The sequence below is a fragment of the Doryrhamphus excisus genome, linkage group LG21, assembly GCF_037039965.1.
Source record: "Doryrhamphus excisus strain RoL-2023G ecotype Guam linkage group LG21, RoL_Dexc_Guam_v1.1, whole genome shotgun sequence".
NCBI lineage: Eukaryota > Metazoa > Chordata > Actinopteri > Syngnathiformes > Syngnathidae > Doryrhamphus > Doryrhamphus excisus.
Window position 1 is genome coordinate 14,846,864 of NC_136377.1, and position 22,984 is coordinate 14,869,847.

Here is a 22,984-nt window from a genome sequence, read left to right on the forward strand (position 1 = left end):
TGGGGCAGTATTTATACACGGGAGTGGCAGAAAGTGGGAAAAAGCCCAAGAGGAAGAACTTCAATCGTGTGTATGTTTGGGTCAGATGACACTACCTGACTTCTTCTTGTCCAGTTTCAATTCACAAAAACAGGTGCCAGGACAGCGATACAATGCTTCAGTGTGTGTGTGTGTGTGTGTGTGTGTGTGTGTGTGCGTGTATGTGTGCACATGGAGCGGAGGAGGAAGTCATGGAGAAAAAATACAGAAACCTTCCAGCAGAGGAAGTGGACCTTTGACATGACGTTGGGCCTGCCTCATGTGGAAGGTCAAAGGTTAGCATGTAGGACACCTTCATCATGCTTGGGAGGAAGAAGAAGACAACAGCAACCAAACAAAGGTCACTGATGGACTTTTCCCTCTTCTCTGGAAGGTTCTATGCATCCCAACACTACAACTACATACACACATAGATATATAAATATATAGATAACATATGTATTTATACATACAGTATAATCTGTATATAGCTATTAGGGGTGTCACAAGAGGCCACGAGATTAAAACATGACAAGATTTCTCGAGTAGGAAGCAAAAAGAGGATTCACTCTGTGCATTGGTTTCAGCAACTTGGCACGTTTGTTTCATTCAACGGTATGAATGGAGAGAGCCCTTTTGTCAGTCATACAGTAGCTTTGTCTCTGTGGGAGGAGGCGGGGTTGGTAGCATCCAGACAAGAGTGTAATTGTCATATTTTTTTTCATTGAAAAATCTTGTCTCGTCTCATAGACCCAATATCGTGTATTGTCTCATCTCGTGACACCCCTAATACCTATAGCTCTATATTTAAGGGAGGGGGGGGGCTTGATGACATCATGGTCTAATTGGCATAATTGGTCATGACAAAAAGTGAGTTCATTTACTACCGCTTATCCTCATTAATATAGTAAAACCGTGATAGTGAAGCTGCAAAATTCGAACCACGTGGCGAGGGATGACTGAAGGTGTGTGTGTGACTTGTAAGCACAACTCCGGCCAGTAGATGGCACCACTGCCAGACATTACAGCTGCCATAAGGCAGGTGCTCAACAATTTATAAGCAATAGCCAACAAATAGCTTGACTTAGGAGAGCATGTTGTCCAAAACCCGGCGGTTGGTGGTTTTTACCTGACTGACAGTAGGAAAAGTATGTACAGAATGTGAAACAGGTTCATTATGTCACGGTTGTGGCAAAGATGAAAGTTTCACTTCCACTCTCCTTGACTCTAGTGCAGCCCACACTGGTGCATAAATGTTGGATGGTGGTGAGAGAGGACTTCAGCCACGTTTCGGTCAGTCTGCCCCAGGACAGTTGTGGCTACAGATGTAGTGGTGTGGGACTGTGGGGTGAATAATGGCTTTCACCGTGAAGCTGTCGCCATTTTGAAAGACGCAGTATAAATCCATTATTAGAGCTAACAACAAACTTAAAATGCACAATGATGTAATCAGTGCACGATATGGAGCCCAAATGACATCATAGCAAGAAGGAGAACAATAAATACAAAATTAGAAACAAAAATTCATTTTAATTAAAAAAGATTTCATTTTCAATCAAAATATGCAGCTGTATCCTCCTGTTGCTGAAGGTAATGGAGGATGACGATGTGTCTTCATCATGTACCAGAACACACATACGCACACAAACACACTCTCAACCATGATAGCGTGATTGTAGCGGGATATAAAGCATCTAATCCAGCTGCATCCGTCTTGCCACGTTAGCATGATGAGCTACTACACGCCTCAAAGAGTCCACGTTGCCAGTGACAAAGGTTCTGTTTGGTTTCCATAGAAACCTTTCAAGAGCAAATAGTTTTTTTTTTTCTTCAGAGTTCCACCGAAATACTGAGCGACTGGGCGGAGCTAATTCTCCACAGGCATGGGTTCCTGCTGCAGCTCCTCTTCCTGGCCAGAGCCAAATGTCTCAGCCGTGTGCGCCGGCGTGGAAGGCAGTGGTGGCTGCGGCGGCTGGCTGAGGATGACCTGCACCACGTAGTCTCGCGAGATGTTGAGCTGGTCTAAACGCAGTCTGTCCGTCAGCGGCCGACCTGAGAAGAACCAGCGCTGAGCGGTGGCGGGCACGCCCTCCTGGCTTTGGAGACGCCGTTTCATCATGCCCACCGTATCTACAGAACGCACCGGAAGCCGGAGATCACGACCCGTGGAGAGGCGCAGCCGCAGCTGGCACTCCCCAGCGGAGCCAGGGTCGCCGCCCGCAGAGGCGTCTGCGGTGCCAGAGTCCGCGTCAGAACCATCGGGCTCGTCCCAGCGCTCCTCGATCATGTTGACTGGCGGGGACAGGCAGTAGACGGGTAGTTGGTAGCGGTTCCCCAGCTCGTCGTAACATTCCGTTAGAGCTCCTGAGGGAGAACGCAGTCAATTCATGTGACAAATCCGATGCATTGCGGGTGTTGTGTCAGGGCTAAACACTGACCGTGCGGCAGAGTGATGCTGGCGCCGTCCAGGATGGCCTGGGCCAGCTGATGGTCGTGGCTCTCGAAGGCGCTGGCGGCTGCATGCAACGCATCCCAGATCTCCTTGCGGCCCTCAAAGGCTGGCGCAGTGTCCCAGAACTCATCCCTCTTGCTGCGCAGCTGGCCCTCGGTCATTGGATAGTCGCTCTTCCATTTGGGACGCTCCCTCTTTAAAGGCTGGTTCCGCCCAAGTGTCACTGGAAGGAGATCCTCCGTCAATGGTCAAACTCAATACCACCATGCTCCATCAATGCAGTCGTAAGACATTCACTTCACCATACAACCAGCAGCGCTCCAAACATTTGCTGCCTAAATGGGCTGCGGCTCCTCTTGTAAGTAAATACGTCAATGTTGGATACATGTTGTAACAATAACACAGCTAAACGATTCATCACCAAAAGCATCACCTTGTGATGCTCCACTGGCTCAAAACCATAGCTTGAAGAACTTGTTAGAACACTCAGAGACTATTTATCGACCCACAGAACAATCTAAATATACAGTGCAAGAAAAAAACCCTACAAAAACTAACTGCAAAAATGGAGGGGAAAAAAAGAAAAAAAATAACAAAAAAAAGGTGAAATGCTAGATATTAATATTACTGTTCCTGTTTACGTCTGTGTTAATTAACAGTATTTTACTTACAGTGAGTAAGTAAAATCTGGCACTGTGTAGGAGAGTCCATGCGGATGTACTTAAAAAGGTAAGGTGTATTTCCATTCGTATAGGGAAGAAGTCATAGTGTCATATTTTTCATGTACGTACGTATATGCCTCACACTGCAGTGCAGCAGCACACTAACCATAAAGCAAACAGGACATGTAGTATTTACGGGCAAAAACAAACAGAAATGACCAATTCAATTTTAAATTACATTTAGTATGCAGATTTGTTTATGCTAAAATATTGGTTTTTTAACACTGCTACACTGCATTGTGAGACATATACTATCAAAACAACGTAAATGGCTACTTGCCGTGGGTCGATCGCAGCTTTCGTCTTGACTCAATAGGGACCGAAGGCACTATTTTCCAGTATAAATCTGCTCTGACTTTTTTAATATTTGGGGTAGAAGTGAATAATGTATCAAATTAAAGTTCATGTCATGCTTTATCAGACAGAATTAATCACAGACATGATTTTACTAATTAAACATTTTTGTGACATTGCGACACTGCTGACGGGCATGCTGAGCCTATCACAACTGTCTTCGGGCAAGAAGCGGGGTACACCCTGGACTGATCACCAGCCAGTCACAGCCAATCACAGGGCACATATAGACAAACAACCATTCACACTCACATTCATACCTATGGACAATTTAGAGTCACCAATTAACCTAGCATGTTTTTGGAATGTGGGAGGAAACCGGAGTCCCTGGAGAAGACCCACGCATGCACGAGGAGAACATGCAAACTCCACACAGAGATGCCTGAGGGTGAAATCGAACTAGGGTCTCCTACATGTGTGGCCTGCGCACTAACCACTCGTCCACAATATACAATATATTTATTTATGAAATAAATATACTGTATAGAACTTATTAGCATATCTACAACAGAACATTCGCATACATTTTAGCACCATTGCATCATTTATGTTGACTCGGGTGTGTCAGTGCCCCACTCATCCTTACAGTGTAGCGACTGAAGTGGAACTACAGCAAAGTGGCACTACTGTACTGGGCTCATGCTAACCACAAAGGGTGTAAAACATATTAGCACATGTACTTTACATCTAACTTAATAGAAAATGATTACATTCGTTCATGTTATTATACACCACTAGGTGGGAAAAGTTTGAAACCACTGATGTACTTGTAGGCAAGTAACTCTGACTGACTCCACTTCACAAAACCCCACCGGTGTCTCATCTCGTAAAAGTAGCATCCTCATCATCAGACGCCTTTGATGAGCAGGAAGCAGTCTTGAGGCCTCGTTGCATACTAGACGTTTACATTTAAACACTGTAAATCATCTACGCACTTTGAACGGGTTTAAATAGACAAGTCGCCGCTAGCTCGAAGTTTGCATTGAAGCTTAATGAAGAGCTAACGGTGTGGTTTCTCTGAGCCAAACTACACGGGGAAGGGAAGCAGCTAGCCAGCAGGCTAACTAGCTGGCCAGCAGGCTAACTAGCTGGCCAGCAGGCTAACTAGCTGGCCAGCAGGCTAACTAGAACTAGCTGGCCAGCAGGCTAACTAGCTAGCCAGCAGGCTAACTAGCTGGCCAGCAGGCTAACTAGCTAGCCAGCAGGCTAACTAGCTGGCCAGCAGGCTAACTAGCTGGCCAGCAGGCTAACTAGCTAGCCAGCAGGCTAACTAGCTGGCCAGCAGGCTAACTAGCTGGCCAGCAGGCTAACTAGCTGGCCAGCAGGCTAACTAGAACTAGCTGGCCAGCAGGCTAACTAGCTAGCCAGCAGGCTAACTAGCTAGCCTGCTAACCAACTGGCAGGCGAACAAAGGCAGATGTCAGACAGTCGGTCAGTGGCGGTCAGACAAGAAGTCAGTTCCGGCTTTGAAGCTCAGCAGTGAGGGGGTGGCAATGCGGGGGTGTTCTGTCTGTAACTCCGTCTGGTTCGCTAATAAAAGGAAGTGCGCTACCAGACAGTCCAAATAGCCCAAAAGAACCCCCCTCCTCTACAAACCGAATCGCGTGGGCCCCATGTAGAAGCCAGTGATTACCTCCGGTTCCGTCAGAGTTCTCGTTCAAACTGCCCGAGGAGTCATGGTGGCTCCCCACACAGCCACCCATGGATAGTTCGGCGCAGCAGCCCGAGCAGGGTAGCTCGCCCACCCACCGGTACGCGGCCAAGGGCTACATGAGCTAGCTATCCCCGCTCCAGTCCCCGTCCCCGTCCCCTTTTCCTCTGTCCTGCTCCCTCGCTTCCTTGACTTGCAACCCTCGCTTCCTTGACTTGCACCCTCGCCCCATTTCCTCCGCCCCCCGTTGCGGCTAGGTTTCTCGTCAGGGGGAGGGGCTGTGACCCAAAAAGACGATTGACAGTAAACAAGAAAGAAGTCTGACAACACTTAAGATCTGTTTAATGTCAGCTTTGTTTCAAATCAGTCTATGATGATCCTTTTGTCTTTCCAGCTGTTCCTGTGTCGCCATTGTGCTCCCCCCACCAAGGACACCAGTCTGCCAGGTGACTATTTTAGTTTGCACCTCACTGTCACTGTTTCCATTTTTCCATTGAGACTTGTCTAGCTAGAATGGAGCAAAGCTTATCTGGATCAGTACACACACAATAAATATTGGAATCCTTTGCTTGGTCTGGGAATGTTTGTCATGAATTGCTCACTTTTTAACACACACACACAATAGTCACCATTATGTGTTTTGTAGCTTCCTTCCTGCCAAGCAGCCATGATGGCGCCTTGATGTTTGTTTTGAAGGTGATTCGATTTAATTGAGGGATGGGGACTTTCATCTTGGCTACAAACATTATTCATTTTTAATTAGTTTGACACAATGACATTTGCAACATATAACGATTGGCTAATTGTTTGACTGCTCTGTCACAGCCTGGTGACCCCCTATCCCCACTGTTAAACATGACTAATATCTTCATTATGTGTGTCTGTGTGTGGATAATAATTGTACACAATGGCCGACTTGAAACATCACAACAAGCTATGATACATTTTCAACATTAAAGACTCCAAAAGAAATCCAATGTAGGTCAATATGTGCTAAACTATTTAAACAACACATCAACATCTTAAGTCCTGGCTATATAGGAATGCTCCTGAGTTTTTTTAATACATAGTGTTGGATCCCGGACTATCCGGATAGTCACATCCACATGGGAATGTACAGTATTACTGGGTGAAAATTATCTCATACAAAAGGCACATTTACTGTATATGTGGAGCTGTAAATGGACACATGCAGACGAAGCCATGTCACACACCAAAACAACAAATTTTGGGATTTTCCGGCTTGTCTAGACTTAATGACGAAGTGGAATTACTTCTGTGAGTATAAGACAACCAAAAATACTGTTTCAGGTCACCCAGAATGCCTTTGCTGCGTGAAAGGATCAAATACTTTACACCAGGCATCAGTAATGTTATGAGACATAACGTTAGATTACATTACCTTCTGCACTGTATGGAGACTGGTCACTGAGCCAGCAGAGCCGAGCCAACATGTCAAGGCCAGTGGGGAGGAAAAAAAGGTTCTCCTCTCAGTCCTTGTGGAAGTGGTAAGTTTTTGGCTTCTTTGTCCGTCCTCCCCACTCCATTTGAAACACTTTACTAAGTTTAGAATAAGTAAATCGGTGAACACAAACTCGTTAGCTCGGTAGCTTGCTATGCTAGTGGCAGCCGTCTGCAGAGATCCCATAGCCTGCACAATGCAATGCCAAGAAAGAATAACAGGAGTATAAAAGTGACTTTTATAGTGTTATTTCACGGCTCTAATAATGTTAAAACTTATTTTTCTCTTTGGGCTTTTCCCTTCTGGGGTCGCCCCAGCAAATCAATCTCCTCCATCCAACCCTGTCTTCTGCATCTGTCTCTCTCACACCAACATCCTCAGCATCCTCATCTCTGCTACCTCCAGTTCTGCTTCCTGTCATTTCCTCAGTGGCGCTGTCTCTAGACCAAACAACATGGCTGGTCTCACCACAGTTTTGTCTACTTTCCTTTCATTTTAGCTGAAACTCTTCTATCACAATATTAAAACTCATATTTGGAAAGTCCTAAACAGTTTTTCTTTGGCCTTAACAATGAAAATATTCAGTTTATCAATCTTGAATCCTACATCTTAGGAATTTGCCCAGCAACATGGTAGTATCGAACACATTTTGATGAGAATGTCAGAGATGAAAAGGAAATCTATGTTATTGATTAGTGTGGTGACGTGATTCAACGGACCAGTATGGGTATGAGTATCACTATCAGTTCTAATGAGCACTTATATAAAAACAAATATTGTTTTACATAGGGTGAGAATACCAATATAGAAATGTATTATAGGAGTCTCGGATTATGAGTGATGGGTTTGTGGTCATAAGTAATGGGTGAATATTACCCGAAGACGTCTGCTGTGTTATGTTGAATTAAATAGGGGGTGAAAAAAAGGTGCAATCGTCCGATACCAATACTGATCGCATACATGCAGTATAAATGTTTAAATATACTACCGGCAATATTAGCGGTCACCAAGGTTTTTTCTTGTTTTACATTATGAAAATGCAGCTACTCCTTTTTTGTAACATTTATTTTAATAGCTTCTTTCAAGCCAAATAAAGCCGATATGCCTGTTTTTACCAGAACATCAACAAAATGCTGGTATCCACAACTGAATTTCACAATGCATTTATTTCTAGTCTTTTCACATTATTAACTGAAACCTGAATTAAAAAGCAGGTATGTATATAAAAAAAGACAAATTGAAAAATAATAAATACACCAAATACAAAACATCATATCCATTCAGACAGCTTAGATTTTTGTACACTTTTGTAACAACTTGGCATCTCCTTCTACAGCAGCGCTTTTCAATTAGTGGGGCGGACTCCCCTGGGGGATGGAGCAAGAGGCTTTCATTTGGGTGAAAACATTTCTGTTCCTTGGGGGGGGGGTCAGAAAATTATTGAGAAGCACTGAGACCCACCATACCTCTGTACAACTAACAACAACAATAACGATAATGAAGCAAAAGTACATGAGATGGAATTCAATAAGTCTTTAAAGTTATTTTCAAATGTTTACATGATCTAGCCCCCAACCACAAACCAGCCTCTCCTGTGCACTAAAAGACATGACGGGATCAGGGTCGCTGGACTATTTTCAAAACTGTTCACAAGGAAGGTTGAGCATTAAAGCACACATGGCGGACAGAGAAAGATGTGGAACTCCTTACAGTACCTGAGATAATTGTTTGCATTTTAAACCTGAGATAAGTATTAAATAATTTAAATGTACCTTCAAATGTATTCCTTCGTTGCCTCTTAAAAAATAGAGCAGTCATATGAGGTACGTACCTAAGAAAAACGTCATTAATAAAATACATAATAGTTTTTGTCGGTTGTATGCAAATTAAAGTATTACTTGATCACACATGCACACACCAATGGTGACAATGCAATAGACAATTTTATTTTAATTAGGATGTCGAACTTGGCCCTGAACTTGTCCCTGGGCCAAGGTCACTCATGGGTCAGTGATTCTGTATTTTTGGCCTGATTTATGATTTATTTGTAACATTTGTATTTAGATTTAAGAATAAACATTTCGGTTTAGTTTTAGGCCGTGTGAACTCCTATAGAGCAGCTACACACGATAACTCGCACAGAAAGCTTTGTAGATCTTCCAGAATCTGCACCTATACCAGCTGTATTTCCAAAACAGTTTGTTTTTAATTTATTGCACCCACGGCCCGCCTCCCGGGTATGCCTGCTGCGCTTTGATTGGTCACACTCTGCCCTCACGTGAAATCCTCACAGTGCAGCAGAGCGGGGGAGGGCAGGGCGACAGCCTGTATTTGGGAACAACCATATAAGGAAGTCCGGCTGACTGTGACATCACAGGGAGCCGTTATAAGGAGTCAGAGAAAGTTGATAAAGAAGGTGAGAAACACTATTGAATAAATAAAAAAAAAACTCATGGCAAAACCAGCAAGTGGTGTCCGTGTCACTGCCACATCAAGGTGAAAGTAACCTTGAACGTTGATTTATCCCTTTCATTTGTAATTTTTATGTACTTGGACATTTGTTGACATTTTTTAAACAAAGAAAGAACTAGGTAGACGAGTGACTTCCGGTTTCTGTTTCCATGTGTGAGAAAGCTGCCAACAATGATGTTTTGTGATAATGCAGTTTATTCATAACATACGCTAACTGGATGATGTATGCAAACTGAGGCATCTATTTTTCAGGTTCCACTGTAATTGTTTTTGTTCTGGCCATTTGTTTTTGTAAGTGGGGCTTGTAATATTGGCGCATGTTACTCTGCAATACATGGATGCATGTGAAGCTGGTAAGATAATAAACGTGCAGATTCTGATTGCTGGAGTGTTGCAGGATTATTGAATTCTGATACCATTTCAAGTGGGCTGCACCAGCACACAAATAGGTACATACAGCTGACCTAGTGTGTGTGTGTGGAGTCAGTGTAGATGATAGTAGCACATCGAGAGTAACTGATAGTGTGAACACATGCACCTGCTGCCTCTTGTCATTTCTTTCATGCACACACACGCACACACACACACACTGTGTGTGAATGTGACACGTGCAAGTTCTCAGGCTGCAGCTCTTAATGCCAATGTACTGCTTTTGTTTCATGCACATGTTGAACATTCCATTTTGTAAAGTCATGTAATATCTTGACATCACTTTCAGCATAGAAATCAAATAAATAGACAAGGTAACATCACGAGTGACAGAAATAACCTAAAAGAATGATGCAACATCAGTACAACACGGTAAACAATTGTTTTATGTCTTCTTGACCATTCTCTGTCCCCCAATCAGACACTGCCCTTTAGCTTCTCCACCACCCAATGGAAGGGTACCAGAAGTGGCACAGCTGCAGTGTTTTTGGGACCAATTGTGTTGACAGTGGATGATTGAAGGATGGAAGGAAATACAAAATGAGAGGTAAACCTGGCCCTTTCTCCTGGGGTCTTCCTTGCCCCCCCCCCCCCCCCCCCCCCAGTCAAGCCAGAGAAGGCAATGTCTCCTCACAGCTCTCGCTGTTAGAAAAGTTTGCTTGGCATCCGCTGAAGGATACTGGAGACAGTTCTAGAACCTTCCCCGTGGAGGACGCTTGGTTGAGCCAGATGCAGGGCTTGATCTCACCCCCACTCACTGCACCTGCCGCCTTCCCTTTTGCCGTGCACGGGGGCTTGGGGCATCTCGACCTGCTGTATCTTTGACCCGTACCCGGCCCTTTCCGGCATGGTCCGCCCCGCAGGCAGAGGATCTCCTTGAAGGCGTCTCTGAAGTCGGGGCTGCGGCAGTAAATGAGTGGGTTGAAAGCAGAGTTGGAGTATCCTAGCCAATTCAGGAGCCTGAAGAGCAGTTTGATGTCTCCAAGGTTGATGAAGCTGATGAGGATGTTGAGGATGAAGAAAGGAAGCCAGCAGAGGGTGAACGTTCCCATGATGATTCCCAGAGTCCTCAATGCCTTGTGTTCCTTCAGGCTCAGCTTCACTCGTTTTGAGCTGCAGCCTTCTTTCTCTATCTTCGCTTGCATGTCCTCTTCGGCCACTCCCGTCGCCTCCTCCAGATTCCTCCTGTCCTCCGCCCTGAGCGGCTCCAGAGCTGGGTTGTCTTCACAAGGGGGCGCCTGGGACTCGTGACACAGCTGGTGGAGGTGTCTCTCCCGTCCTTTGATCTTCTTGAGCTGCTTCCGGGCCTCCTGGAAGACGCGCGAGTAGAGGAAGATCATGAGCGCCAGCGGCAGGTAGAAGGAGATCACCGAGGAGGACACGGCATACGCCGCGTTGGTGTTGAAGTCGCAGCACTGCTCGTTGGCCAGACAGCGTAGCGCCTCCTCATCATGTGACAACCACAGCTTCAGGTGGATAGGCAGGAAGGAGATGAGGGAGGCCACCACCCATACGCCCACAATGGCCGCCAAGGCCCGCCCCCTGAGACCAAAGAGGACAATGAAAAAACCCTTAAACCTAATGAACTACGCACCAGAATGGACAGCTGTGTGTACTTCACGGTGTGTTCTTGTTGACCAGTCACACTTTATTAGTTGAGCAGTGAAAACACTGTTGATTTGGACTTTTTAACAGCTTCATCATTTCCTGCAGTGCCGCTCCCAAAGTAGGATGTGGAAAAGTGTGACATCAGCACTTTTAGCAGCAGCACAAGCATGTCTTGTATCCGCGTCCATTAACATTCAAACATAGAGGAAGTCATTTCAGTCTCACACGGACCGGACCAACCTGGTGAGCAGTGTTGGGTAGCGAAGAGGCGAGGTGATGGCGAGGTAGCGATCCAAAGCGATCACACACAGCGTCTCAATGCTGGCCGTGACGCACAGCACATCTGTGGCCGTCCAGAACTCGCACAGGAAGTTCCCAAAATGCCAGGATCCCAGCAGGATATAGACGGACCCAAACGGAACCACGGCCATGCCCATAATGAGGTCGGCCACCGCCAGCGAGGCAATGAAGAGGTTGGTGACCGTCTGCAGCCGGCGGAAGCGCAAGATGGCGCTGATCACCAGCACGTTACCTGGACACCCACCTATCTGATCAATCAATCCATTTATCCGTTCAACCATCCATTCATTCATCATGCATCTTCTTCCAATGAATGCGTCCATCCATACATATCTATATCAATCTATCAACAGTCCAATCTATCATAAGTCCATTCATCCATCAATCAATAAGTGAACTCACCAAAGACGATGGCCACCACCAGAATGGCCATAGCGGCGCCCAGTAGGACCACCTCAGTATCACCGTACTCTGAAGATGGAGATGACCAATTAGGTGGCAAAGATGAATTGCTGGAGACTGACTGGTCAGCTGCAGTGGCTGAAATGCTTTCATCCTCTCTGTAGCCTGTCACCTCCGTGACCTACAACATGAAGGAATGGATATATCATATGTACATGGAAGATGAACTGTAGTGTACAGTATATCACTAACGGTTCATATTTGTTGTGTTGCTGTTTCTGCACAAGTGTGTAGACAGTGAGCTTACGGTTCCACTGCCAACCGCTGCAGCAGGAAGGGTGGAGCGACGTGCATGCCCCTGGACTGTGCACGGCCGGCAGACACAGAGTGCATTTGTCCAGCATGTAAATGTGACCCTAAAGTGTCTTTGCAGCACCATCATCATGCGGGCTTATTTGCAGCATGCTGGAGGGTGAAAACCCACACATTGCACAGCTGAGCAACAGGTGGCGCTACCTTACATGTCATGTCAGCCAATCACAATGACTGATGAATGAACGATGTTGTGAAAGGTGTCCACACTGCTCTCATCAATTTGTGTAGGTCAAGCCAAGATTGTAATATGTGGCTGCAGGGCAGATGTATGGCTGAGTCGATGGAGCCAGATGGGGTCAGCTAGCCACAGATGTGACCTTAATCAGCGCATTAATATTGTATATTGATGAGGGATTTTGTCATATTAATTCTTCCATGTCTGACATGAAGCACTATGTTGGTAAAAGATGACAACCTTAAGTTCTACTTTTAATATGCAACATTCTGTGTGTGTGTGTGTGTGTGTGTGTGTTCTTTGGCGCTATTCCACAACAATCCAGACGCTGCCAATGCGTCAACAGGCGCTTTGATTCAGACGTGTTTACTTGCTCAATGAGCAAAGTGTTTTGTCATTTTCCATTGGAACATTGCTGAGAAGGCAAGAAAGTGCTGAGTGCGGCAAAGACGTCCGTCACTACGGGATACTTTGGATGGAATATTCCCTGCTCCCAAAATCAATCTTTCATAAGGACTTTAATGAAGCGTGGCGCCTACACACACATCTTTTATGCATGCTGCTGCAGCCTACTGACCCCCATCCTCAGTGACACGATCAATACTGGACACACACAAACACACGCGCACACACCAACGTCATCAGCAAAGCACATGAGCGATTCTAGAATAAATGTCTAAATATTTGGAAGATTGCAAGCTCTTCACATCCACACAGTTACATGTGGATGACGGCACAAACACATTGGTGGGAGTGCACGTACAAACACACTAATGCATGTGCTCGTTCTGTAGCAGGTGACCGACAGGAAACACATTCATTCATTCATTACAAGCCACACAATCAATTTCGGTTCAAAAAAGATGAAAGGAAGGCCTCTGACAGGTTGGGTTCAGTGGTGAAAACATGCACAAGGTATGACTCGCACTGCTCTACATGTGCATATCGTACACACTGCATATGTACTATTTGCATATGTACACGTACATTACTGGCTACTATGCGTGGGCATCCGGGTGGGCCTACCTCCATGTTGCGTCCTCGGCGTTGTGGTTCTCGAAACTTTTGAATCCCCAACATAAAAGTTTCATGATAAACTTTGTGTGCAGCCTGTCCTCTCACATGCTGGTGTACCTCTAACTTGTGTGCATGTGTTTATTTCATTCTACCCGCAACTCCCACACACACACCGGCCCAGTGAGGCAATGACAGCCCCTCACGCTTTTTATATGCCAGCCTGATGACATCACAAGTAGAAAGTAGCCAATCACAGCACAGGATGGTTGTCAGTATGCAGCAGCACTCACCTTTGACCTGGCTCAATGAGGCCAAAAGTCGGTGTGAAATCTGATGACCTTTGACCCAGTGTGAGTTGCCATCAAATGAACGTTATGGTGTGCTGGAAGTGTGAAACAAAAGTGTGACAAGTACTTCCTGTTCCAGAATCCCACCCTCTGTAGGCTTGCTCCAATCTACATGTGTGTGTGTGTGTGTGTGTGGGTGTAGCTGTCTGAGGGCAACAGCACCTCCCCATGGACCTGAACAGTCAGACTGCAGGTACACAAACACACATACTGTATGACCAGTGATATGCATTCATGATGAAAAACGTGCTCATTACAAGTGCCAGCTATATAGGTATTATATCAATATTGGACAACTATCAGATGTTATTGGTTGTCTGTTTTGTCTATAAGGTTCTGAATGGACTCGCCCCTCCACCATGATAGGTTTTTATCCAGAAGAACACTAACAATTGAGCCAATACTAGATAATTAATCGGGGGTGACTAACATATAACGACGTAGGACTAAATTTAGGTTGTTTTTATCAGAGGCACAGTCATGGAACACACTACCAGCTCATATTTGTTTTATCTTTTTATGGTGTTATTTATAAATGTGTGTTTTATGGTGCTTGCCTTAGGGTGACAGATGAAATGTAGCTATTGCAGCCAATTCTGGCATATCTACTGTGATGCTTTTGCTCATATGTTGATTAATATGTGCTGTCCGAATTAAATCAACTAAAAAAATAATTGCACTTTATTTTGTATATTAACATCTAAAAATACCTGTATGTCAAGAGTATCTCAATAATGTGTACATTATGTCTACGCCAACATCTATACAGGATGTAAGACAGTGGTCCAGGATTCTTAAAGGGACAGTGTCTTTGCTGTTTTAGTGCGGCGCTAGGACCCAGGCCGTGGCCGTGGAGCCCGCCCTCCATCCGGCGGTCACTGAGCCTCTGTGGCCGCAGGAAGGCTCCTTCAGTCCGGCCGCTGTCTCTGCAGTCCACCCTGACGAAACGTAACTTGAATGAAACAACAGGAAGTCCTTCGCCGGAAAGCAGAGTGGAGGGAAAGACCAAACTCACGGACATTTTGGCAGCATGGACTCCGAACGCCAAAGCGGTGAGTTTTTAAGAGTACACACTTACAACCAAGTTAGCTTAAGTTTGAACTTAAGCTACAAGCTAGTGGCTAGTTGTGTTAACTGCTAACTAACACACACGTACAACCATTAGACCTTAAAGCAACAACGTGTGAATGTCTCTCAGCATTACCCAAGAAAATAATGTCGTTAAAATGAGTTTCATTGAGGAATGACGCTGTGCTCATCCACCTTTACGCCAAGGGAGTGACGTCATATTGGCAGGCGGGTAGAATTACGTCATGAAATGAAAACGAGCCATGTTGAAAGCAGTTGGAGATAAACACGAAATGGAACACGATACTGTATGTGGATGCGAGAACAGGCTGTATGTTGTTGATGCCTTGATGTCATAGTCAGAGCCCCCCCCCCAGCCTCCGCTACAGAATTTTGCTAAAGATATATATATATAGTGCAGAGATGTGTTTGTGTTGCCATGGCAACGCATGGAAAATATTGTGAGGGACAACTTTTTGTCTCAGAAGAATGGATGGAACCTGACCTTTGACCTTGAAAATGGTGAAGCATGCAAATGTTTGAGAAGCTGCTTCATCACAAACTGTTTCAAACATAAAAAATATAACACTAAATGAAAGTCGCATGGATGAAGTCTTATGACTGTGTGTGTGTGTGCAATGGGGGGGTTACAAAGCTTGCTGTGTGGGTGTGGCCGACCACAAGCTTGCAGCGCAGCTGATCCTCAGCCTGCGGGTCCCTGGAGACAACGACAGTGAGCCACAACCAGACATGGAGAAAGTTCAAGTCAAGTCAAGAGAATGTGATAGTCACATGACTTCACATCATTGGGCAACTAACACACAAGTCACATAGCTGCTCGCCCGGACACACACACACACACACACAGACACACACACACACACACACAGACACACACACACACACACAGCTGCTGGATGCATGAATGGCTGCTAAGAGAGATAATGCAGCTGTGTTATGCCACACCCCTTTTTTTTGGCTCTGACTGTGAGTTGTTTTCTCTTTGAGTTCCTTTGAGTCTAATTCTGCTCTGAAAACAATAGACTATTGTGTGTGTGTGTGTGTGTGTGTGCGTGTGCATGTGTCCGTCCAGTTGGTCATCAGCACCAGGAGTTCTGCTACCGCAGTGCCTCTCTAAATCATTCCATGTTGACGTCTTCATATCTTCATATTACAGTCAGGGGAGCTGAGCCTCACATGCCTAAAAAAATCTATAATAAAAAAACACCCATCATGATAGCATAAAATACATAGTATTTGTCCATTGAACATTATTATGAATACATTTTCTGTAGAATTTCAATAATTAGTAAGTAAAAAAGTAAGATTTTCTTGAATAAAAATTGCTGAATTTGCATATTTCCTGATCAAATACAGGAAAGAAACCTCGCTTCTCGGTTTAGTGCGCAAGCCCTATCTACCATCTGAGTGAACTCAGTGGGTACACTCAATTGGACCATGACGCCTGCCTGTTTGTGTTTGTCAACATTTCGCCAATCATACATCCACCCATTTACTGTGTATGCTGGAACCTATCCCAGCTGTCTTCGGGAGAGAGGCGGAGTACACCATGGACTGGTTGCCAACCAATCTCGGGGCAATAATACAGGGTTGCAGAAACATTTATTATGGTCCATGACTTTCTACAACCCCTGTCTATTATGTAAGTGACATTATTTTCAAATACAAATACAGAGAAATGTTTGCAGGAGGCACTTGCAGTACTCACTTCATCCTAAAGGATTGTGGCTGTGCCTAACCTGCAAGTTGCTTGTCACTGTGTTTCTTTCTTGGAGAGGGAAAAAAACTTTATTGAAATACGCAAACAGTGGTGCCGGCTATAGCTAGATTTGCAAACAAGTCAAAGATATTTGTGTGCTCTGCTGAATGAATGAATGAATAAATGAATTTGACTGCCAAGATGGAGGGTTATACTGTATATCCAAACTTACGAGTAGGTGATCCGGTGCATATACTTCTTATACAAATAAAATGTAAGACCACAAATGTTTTTCCATTAACAAAAGAAAATAAATAAAGGGGATTAAAAAGTATTTGAAAACAATTTGAAGACTTTTTTTTAAACCAAAGTACTTTTTCTGCTTTTTCTTGTTATCATCTTAATGATCAACTCCAAACTCCAACTGAGTCAGTGCTTCTTGTGCACACACACGTGTGTGTGTGAGACAAACAAAAGTTGCCCTCAGGAAGGGCAGCCAACCTCCTCTTCATCACTTTGTGCATTTCTAGAACAATTCAATGTACTTCTTGACTTGGCCTTGTTTTCCTGAATGAACCCCCCACCCCATCCCCACTGACCCCATCCATCCTCTGCCTTCATCAGTTCTAAGCAAGCCGGATGTGTGTGTGTGTGTGTGTGTGTGTGTGTGTGTGTGTTCAGGGTCAAACCTCAACACACACAGGATGTTTGACATGAGGACAAAAACATTCCAAAGCAACAAACATGTCCACACTCCAAGGAGAAGATCTAAACAACAAAATACTATGTAGTATTATCTGTCACCAACGCCATGCCCTCACGCACCAATTAGCCCCCCCATGACCAAGATCTGTTTTTCATTTAGGTTTTCAGTGAATAATGTGAGAACACGAGAAAGAAATAGAATACGAAAGTTGAGTTGTGGATAGCGTTTTGTCAACGTTCTGGTAAAACAAGCATATTCGGTTTGTTTGGGTTGAAATTAACTCTTAAAAAATGTTAAAAGTAGCAAAGTAGCATTGTGTGAAAGTAGCTCTATCAAGAAACAAACATTGGTGACTACTGGTTTAAAGTATTTGCTACAGAATGCCGTTCAATTGAGGGTCAAAGTAAATGGTGACACAATGTTCTCCCACAGATGTGGTGGAGCGTCTGGTCAGCGAACTCGGTGCTCTGCTGAAGATGTTGGATCACGAAAGCATCAGCCCAGCCACTGCAGACAAGATGGCGTCCGTACGCAACATCCTGGATGCGCTGCAGGTGTCAGGTCAGTTAAAAACTATCGTCACCACAAAGAAGTGATTTTCCACACTTTGTGGTATGATGGAGAAAGTACGTAGATGCTCACATGTGCTTCATGGTCTCCTCCTCAGTCAGCAAATCTGATGTTTACATGAACAGCTGTCTCTATGGCAACGGCACCAGCTTTGTCGAGTCTTTGTTTGACCACTTTGGTGAGTCTTAGGAGCGTCTTCTCCTGTCCCGAGGACTGAGAAAAGTTCTGAGGATGTCACGTTTGTTGTCCTAGTAGACTGTGATCTCCAGGCGCTCAGCACCTCCCCTGTCCAGCAGAGGGAGCACACGGAGGAAGAGGAGGAGACGCTTCCAGATAAATCGGTGAGTGTTGCACTTATTCATTGTCAAGTGTGCGCTCACACTCTCATCTCATGTCCTCAGAGGCCCACTGATACGCCCCCTCCACTGCCTGCCACTCCCCTCCCTGAGGACTACTACGAGGAGGCCGTTCCTCTTCATTCAGGCTCCGCCCCCCAGTACTTCACCACCAACATGGACCGTAGGTTCTCCTCACACACACAAACACACGCACACACACAGTGTGATGTAACGGTGTGTACGTTCTCCAGCAGCTTCCAGGAACTCAGAGGAAGACGCCTACTATGAAGATGCAGACAACAACTACCCCACCACCAGGATCAGTGGGCCTCCCAAAAACTCCTGTCAGTCTGCCAGAATTTCTGGCGCTAATGTCTGGAAAACCGTGGGATTCCCTCAAGGAAGAATGACCTTTGCTCTCACTGTGCTCAGATAACGACTCAGACGCTTTGAGCAGCTCCTATGAGTCGTACGAGGAGGAGGAAGAGGAGGCCAAAGCACAGGGTCCTTCCCAGAGATGGACCGCTGATGAGAGTCCAGATGGGCCGGTCCGGGACTGCAGAATATGTGCTTTCTTGTCGCGGAAGAAGCGCTTTGGCCAGTGGGCCAAACAGCTGGTGGTGGTTCGAGACAATAAACTGCAGGTGAGATACACCTTTCATGTGTACAATGACTTGTTTTTGTTCACTTCACGTTCTGTGTGTGTGTTTAGTGCTACAAGAGCATCAAGGAGAGCACACCCCATACAGAGCTCCCCCTCAACCTGTGCAAAGTCATCTACGTCAACAAGGAGGGCCGCAAAAAGAGACACGAGCTGCGCTTTTCCCTGCCGGGTGGAGAGGTTCTGGTTCTGGCTGTGCAGAGCAAAGAGCAAGCCCAACGATGGCTCAAAGTACTGTTGCGTTGTGTGTGGCGGCACAACAAGTGTTGTGTTGCCATCTGTTGATGTTTGTGTATGCAGGTGGTGCAAGATGCTGGCAGCCATTGTGGCAACATTGACGGCCTGAGTGGATCCACCTCTCCTGTAGTTGACAGAAAGCTGGAGCTGGACAAGGTGACTACACAAATACAAAAGCACACCAAAAACCAAGCACCACTATCTCCTGAATATATTCTTGCTCAGGTCACTGAGAATTTAACAGAAGGAAACATACCACACGGTACAATATCAATTATTGTTAACATTTGTTTGGTTCTTCCCTGGCCTGTGTCCCACCCCCACACACACACACCTCAACTAATATGACACCAGATGATGGTGTGCATGATGTGGGTCGTAAGGACACACACTCTCATCAGCCGCTTCATTACTGTCGGGAACAGGAGGTTCTTTTCAAGGTTAACTCTGCCTCAACTGCTGCAGGCTGACAGGCAGACGTCGGACTCGGACAGCGGACCAACAGCAGATTGGCAACCAGGACCTGGGTCAGGACGAAATGCTGGCGACACACTCAGTGGGTTTACATTGTCAAGTAATAATATCAGCGATTGCTACATGTCTTGTTAGTGATTGCTATGCACAACATTAACATTAACAACATTAATACCGCCAAGCGGGCAAATAAGGAATAGTTCATGCAATTCATATCTTATTTTCAAGGTTAGTGGTTGTTATAATTAGTTCTCTCTAACATTTGTGGTTGTTATGATCAGTAACTGTCCATCCAGCCTTTTTTTGGACCGCTTATCCTCACGAGGGTAGTGGGCATGCTGGAGCCTATCCCAGCTGTCTTCAGGCCAGAGGCGGGGTACACCTTGGACTGGTCACCGGCCAATCACTGTTATGATCAGTTACTCATAGTTAATAAGGTCAGTGGTTATGATTGGTTGCCGTTAATAAGGCTAATGATTGTTTTGATCTGGTCCTTGTAGTTAATAAGTTAATAAGTGGTAAGTAATGAATAAGGTTAGCAATTGTTATGATCCGGTCCTCGTAGTTAAGGTAGTGGTTATGAGCAGTAATTAATTGTAGTTAATAAGGTGAGTCGCTGTTATGTTTTTACATCCCCATCCCAATGTGACAATACTATTGGGAAACTGATAATACCTATTTATCGGTACTGTACAGACTGAACCAGGAAACAAAACAGGTACAAAAGTACCTAGTTATCGGTAGGTAGGTACTATGGTTAGGGTTATTATAATGAGTAACGTAGTAATCAAGGTTTTGATTGGGTCTTTGAGATAATGGTAATGGTTTAATTTCATTTGAACATGCATCAGGTTACACTTGAGTGCATCCCATAATCAGTAATAGTAAGTTTGTTATGATTAGTTTCCTTACTAAGGTTAGGCATTGTGTTCTGTCTCGTGTTTACGGAGTGAAGGAGCGATACTAAGTGAGATGTGACGTCCTTCCTGTCTTCTTCCTACAATTGTGTCTCACTGACAACACAGGACATTGGCAGGAAATGAGGTCACCAAGGCTGAACACACACACACACACACACACTCTCTCACTCAGGTTCAATAGTAAAAGAAAATGAGATAAGTTGGATTTGATTGTCCATCACAATATTTGATTTCAGCCAAAGGAAAACGGGGCGCCTTTTCAGAACTGACAGGATCGATGAGCCGAGCAGCCGGGAAGAAGATCAACCAAATCATTACCTTCTCCAAACGCAAGGCGCCGTCTGGTCACCATGACAACCCTCGCTGTGGTGAGCCTCAGTGTGCAACTTTGAGCCGTTGACCTGAGCAGTCCAAATATGTCTGCCGTCGTGTGAATGCCCCCCCCCCCAGGCTATCTGAGCGTGTGTGTGGGCGGAGTTTGGAAGGACCGCTGGTGCGCGGTGCGAGCAGGAAGTCTGTACCTGCAGAGGGACCCCGGCGACCAGCGGCCCCCTGTAATGGTGGTTCCCCTGAGAGGGAGCGAGGTGGTCCCGGGAGGGTGCGGCCCCAAACATCCCTTTTCCTTCCGCATCCTGCAGGGAAGCGCGGAGCTAGCGTCCTTGGAGGTAAACGTATGACATCATCAATGTTGTTGGGTGTCACGCTCACGCTTGTGTGTGGCTGCTTATCAGGCCAGCTGCTCTGAGACATTGGGGCGCTGGCTGGGCGTCCTGTTTGCCGAAACGGGCAACGCCATGCTACCTGAGGAGCTTCACTACGACTACATCGACGTGGACACGCTGACGGACATACGCCATGCGGCCAGACACTCCTTCCTGTGAGACTTCCTGTCCTGTCCTGCCTTCGTACTTATCCCGTCTAATGATTGCTCTGCCCCAGGTGGGCCACGTCCGCCGCCACCGGAGACTCCAGCACATATGATGAGGTTTACGAAAGTGTGGAGGTGAGCTCGCCTTCTGCCTCAGCTTGTTCTCAGCCACACGCTTGATGTCTACGTATACCTGCAGGACGAGGAGGAGGAGGGGGGCAGGGCCAGAGGTGGCCAGGTGAGACGCCATGCCTCCTTTTCCAGTAGGGACTCTGAGAAGACAGAGCAACAGGCTGCCATCAAGAGACACGCCTCCAGTGAGGGACCGCCTTCTTTGTCTGCTTGTCCGGCCATGTTGAGGTTTCTTGATGTTCTGCCATTTTTCCCGCCAGACGTCAACCAGTACGGACGCTATGGGAAACTGCGGGCAGAGGAGGACGCCAGACGCTACCTGATGCAGCAGGAAGAGCTAGAGGGGCAGAAGGAGCAACTCAGACACGCCCTCATTTCCCTCCGCAGGGAGAAGAAGGACCTGAAGACAAGCGGCGTGACAGGTGAGTAACTAGGCAGAGCCCCGCCCACAGCTGTGCTGGTAACGGTACCCAGTGTGCATGTTTGTTCATTCAGATGGTGTGGTCGAGCGGCGGCTGGCTCAGCTGGAGGCACTGTGTAAGCAAAAGGAGGAGGAGAGGGTGGAGCTTGAGCTCCGACTGACTGAAGTCAAAGACAACCTCAACAAGTCACTGGCCAGGGGTCAACTAGCTCCACCCACCAACGCCACTCTCAGCGCCAAGGTAGAAATTTCAATTTCCGTTTCAACCATCCGTTGGCAAACATTTTCATGTAGATGTGTGTGTGTGTGTGTGTGTGTGTGTGTGTGTGCAGACGCAGGGCAGCAAGTTGGACAAAGTTTACAATGACATCATTCCCGTCAATTCAGCGTCCGAGCTCCGCAAACGACCTCCGTCGCTTTACGCCTCCTCCAAGGGTAATGTCATGCAGAAGGCCAAGGTCAGTGTGTGTGTGTGTGTGTTCATGCGTGTGCGTGTGGCGCATGAGGACACCTTCCTCACCTGGGTGGTGTTTTCCAGGAGTGGGAGTCAAAGACGTGCACATAGACGCTAAAAGATGGAGGATGCGGACAAAAGGACAAGACAAAGAGGACGAGGGGACACTTTGCATGTTTGGCAGGTTAGGTGGAGTCACACTTAGAGGCCCCTCCCCCCCAGCTCATCTACATATCATTCGGAAACCAAAGTGACTGGCACTGACAGTGCGTGCATGTGAGCACGCACAGCGGCCACCTCCACTGATTTGATTTAATGGAAAAGCAAAAGTTGTAAGTTATTATTATTGTTATGACTATTATTGTTACTGTGTGAATACTGAAGAGCATTTTCTTTCTTCTATTTATTTATTTTTCCTATTACGTCCTGCTCAACCGCTTCCTGTTTTTTTTTTTTTTCAACCAATTCAAACCAAACAAGTTCAGCTCAAAACTCCCTCATTTTCCACAACAGAATTCCCATTGAAAATGAAAAGTTCCCAATTCAAAGCATTCACACCTCGAAATACTCAGATCATACACTACTTTTGGACTATTGAGCTTTACACATTCCCAATTGTCTCAAAATTCCA

At 45.8% G+C, this 22,984-nt stretch overlaps 3 protein-coding genes and 1 long non-coding RNA gene across 8 annotated transcripts; 2 read left to right on the top strand and 2 right to left on the bottom strand.

The window, feature by feature from the left end:
- Positions 1–1,523: 1,523 nt before the first annotated feature.
- ubtd2 (ubiquitin domain containing 2) lies at positions 1,524–5,355 on the bottom strand. Of its 2 annotated transcripts, none has more exons than XM_058087084.2 (3): positions 5,180–5,355; positions 2,457–2,693; positions 1,524–2,382 (listed from the first exon to the last, which is right to left on the bottom strand). In XM_058087084.2, exons 1-3 carry the CDS (start codon positions 5,247–5,249, stop codon positions 1,886–1,888), a joined length of 804 nt encoding a protein of 267 aa, XP_057943067.1. In that variant the 5' UTR covers positions 5,250–5,355; the 3' UTR covers positions 1,524–1,885. The 2 variants fall into 2 exon arrangements, with proteins under 2 accessions (XP_057943067.1, XP_078644123.1); XM_078787997.1 differs by lacking the exon at positions 5,180–5,355 and adding an exon at positions 3,473–4,549.
- Positions 5,159–14,751, top strand: LOC131138282 (uncharacterized). Its single transcript, XR_013625240.1, has 3 exons — positions 5,159–5,297; positions 5,592–5,643; positions 14,608–14,751. It is a non-coding gene; the product is annotated as an uncharacterized LOC131138282 (long non-coding RNA).
- LOC131138279 (beta-2 adrenergic receptor-like) lies at positions 10,166–13,604 on the bottom strand. The gene is made up of 4 exons (XM_058087082.2): positions 13,447–13,604; positions 11,871–12,051; positions 11,409–11,700; positions 10,166–11,102 (listed from the first exon to the last, which is right to left on the bottom strand). Exons 1-4 carry the CDS (start codon positions 13,498–13,500, stop codon positions 10,166–10,168), a joined length of 1,464 nt encoding a protein of 487 aa, XP_057943065.2. The 5' UTR covers positions 13,501–13,604.
- Positions 14,653–22,818, top strand: LOC131138278 (actin filament-associated protein 1-like 1). 4 transcript variants are annotated; one of them, XM_058087078.2, is made up of 19 exons: positions 14,653–14,836; positions 17,711–17,839; positions 17,946–18,026; positions 18,101–18,189; positions 18,250–18,367; positions 18,441–18,530; positions 18,619–18,830; positions 18,899–19,078; positions 19,148–19,240; positions 19,550–19,640; positions 20,715–20,846; positions 20,929–21,143; positions 21,210–21,355; positions 21,418–21,481; positions 21,546–21,663; positions 21,739–21,900; positions 21,974–22,140; positions 22,232–22,357; positions 22,438–22,818. In XM_058087078.2, exons 1-19 carry the CDS (start codon positions 14,815–14,817, stop codon positions 22,462–22,464), a joined length of 2,262 nt encoding a protein of 753 aa, XP_057943061.2. In that variant the 5' UTR covers positions 14,653–14,814; the 3' UTR covers positions 22,465–22,818. The 4 variants fall into 4 exon arrangements, with proteins under 4 accessions (XP_057943061.2, XP_057943059.2, XP_057943062.2 ...); XM_058087076.2 differs by having other exon boundaries at positions 14,654–14,836; positions 18,438–18,530; XM_058087079.2 differs by having other exon boundaries at positions 14,655–14,836; positions 18,104–18,189.
- Positions 22,819–22,984: the final 166 nt, after the last annotated feature.

Coding starts and splice junctions, on each gene's coding strand:
- ubtd2 (XM_058087084.2), bottom strand. CDS start 5,249: ATGGGTGGCTGTGTGGGGAGCCACCATGACTCCTCGGGCAGTTTGAAC. Junction 2,694..5,179: donor GAACTCTGACGGAACCGGAG/GTAATCACTGGC, acceptor ATCTCCTTCCAG/TGACACTTGGGCGGAACCAG. Junction 2,383..2,456: donor CAGCATCACTCTGCCGCACG/GTCAGTGTTTAG, acceptor GTTCTCCCTCAG/GAGCTCTAACGGAATGTTAC.
- LOC131138279 (XM_058087082.2), bottom strand. CDS start 13,500: ATGTTGGGGATTCAAAAGTTTCGAGAACCACAACGCCGAGGACGCAAC. Junction 12,052..13,446: donor GCCGAGGACGCAACATGGAG/GTAGGCCCACCC, acceptor TTCATGTTGTAG/GTCACGGAGGTGACAGGCTA. Junction 11,103..11,408: donor TACCCAACACTGCTCACCAG/GTTGGTCCGGTC, acceptor CTTTGGTCTCAG/GGGGCGGGCCTTGGCGGCCA.
- LOC131138278 (XM_058087076.2), top strand. CDS start 14,815: ATGGACTCCGAACGCCAAAGCG. Junction 18,831..18,898: donor TTCGAGACAATAAACTGCAG/GTGAGATACACC, acceptor GTGTGTGTTTAG/TGCTACAAGAGCATCAAGGA. Junction 22,141..22,231: donor ACGCCACTCTCAGCGCCAAG/GTAGAAATTTCA, acceptor GTGTGTGTGCAG/ACGCAGGGCAGCAAGTTGGA.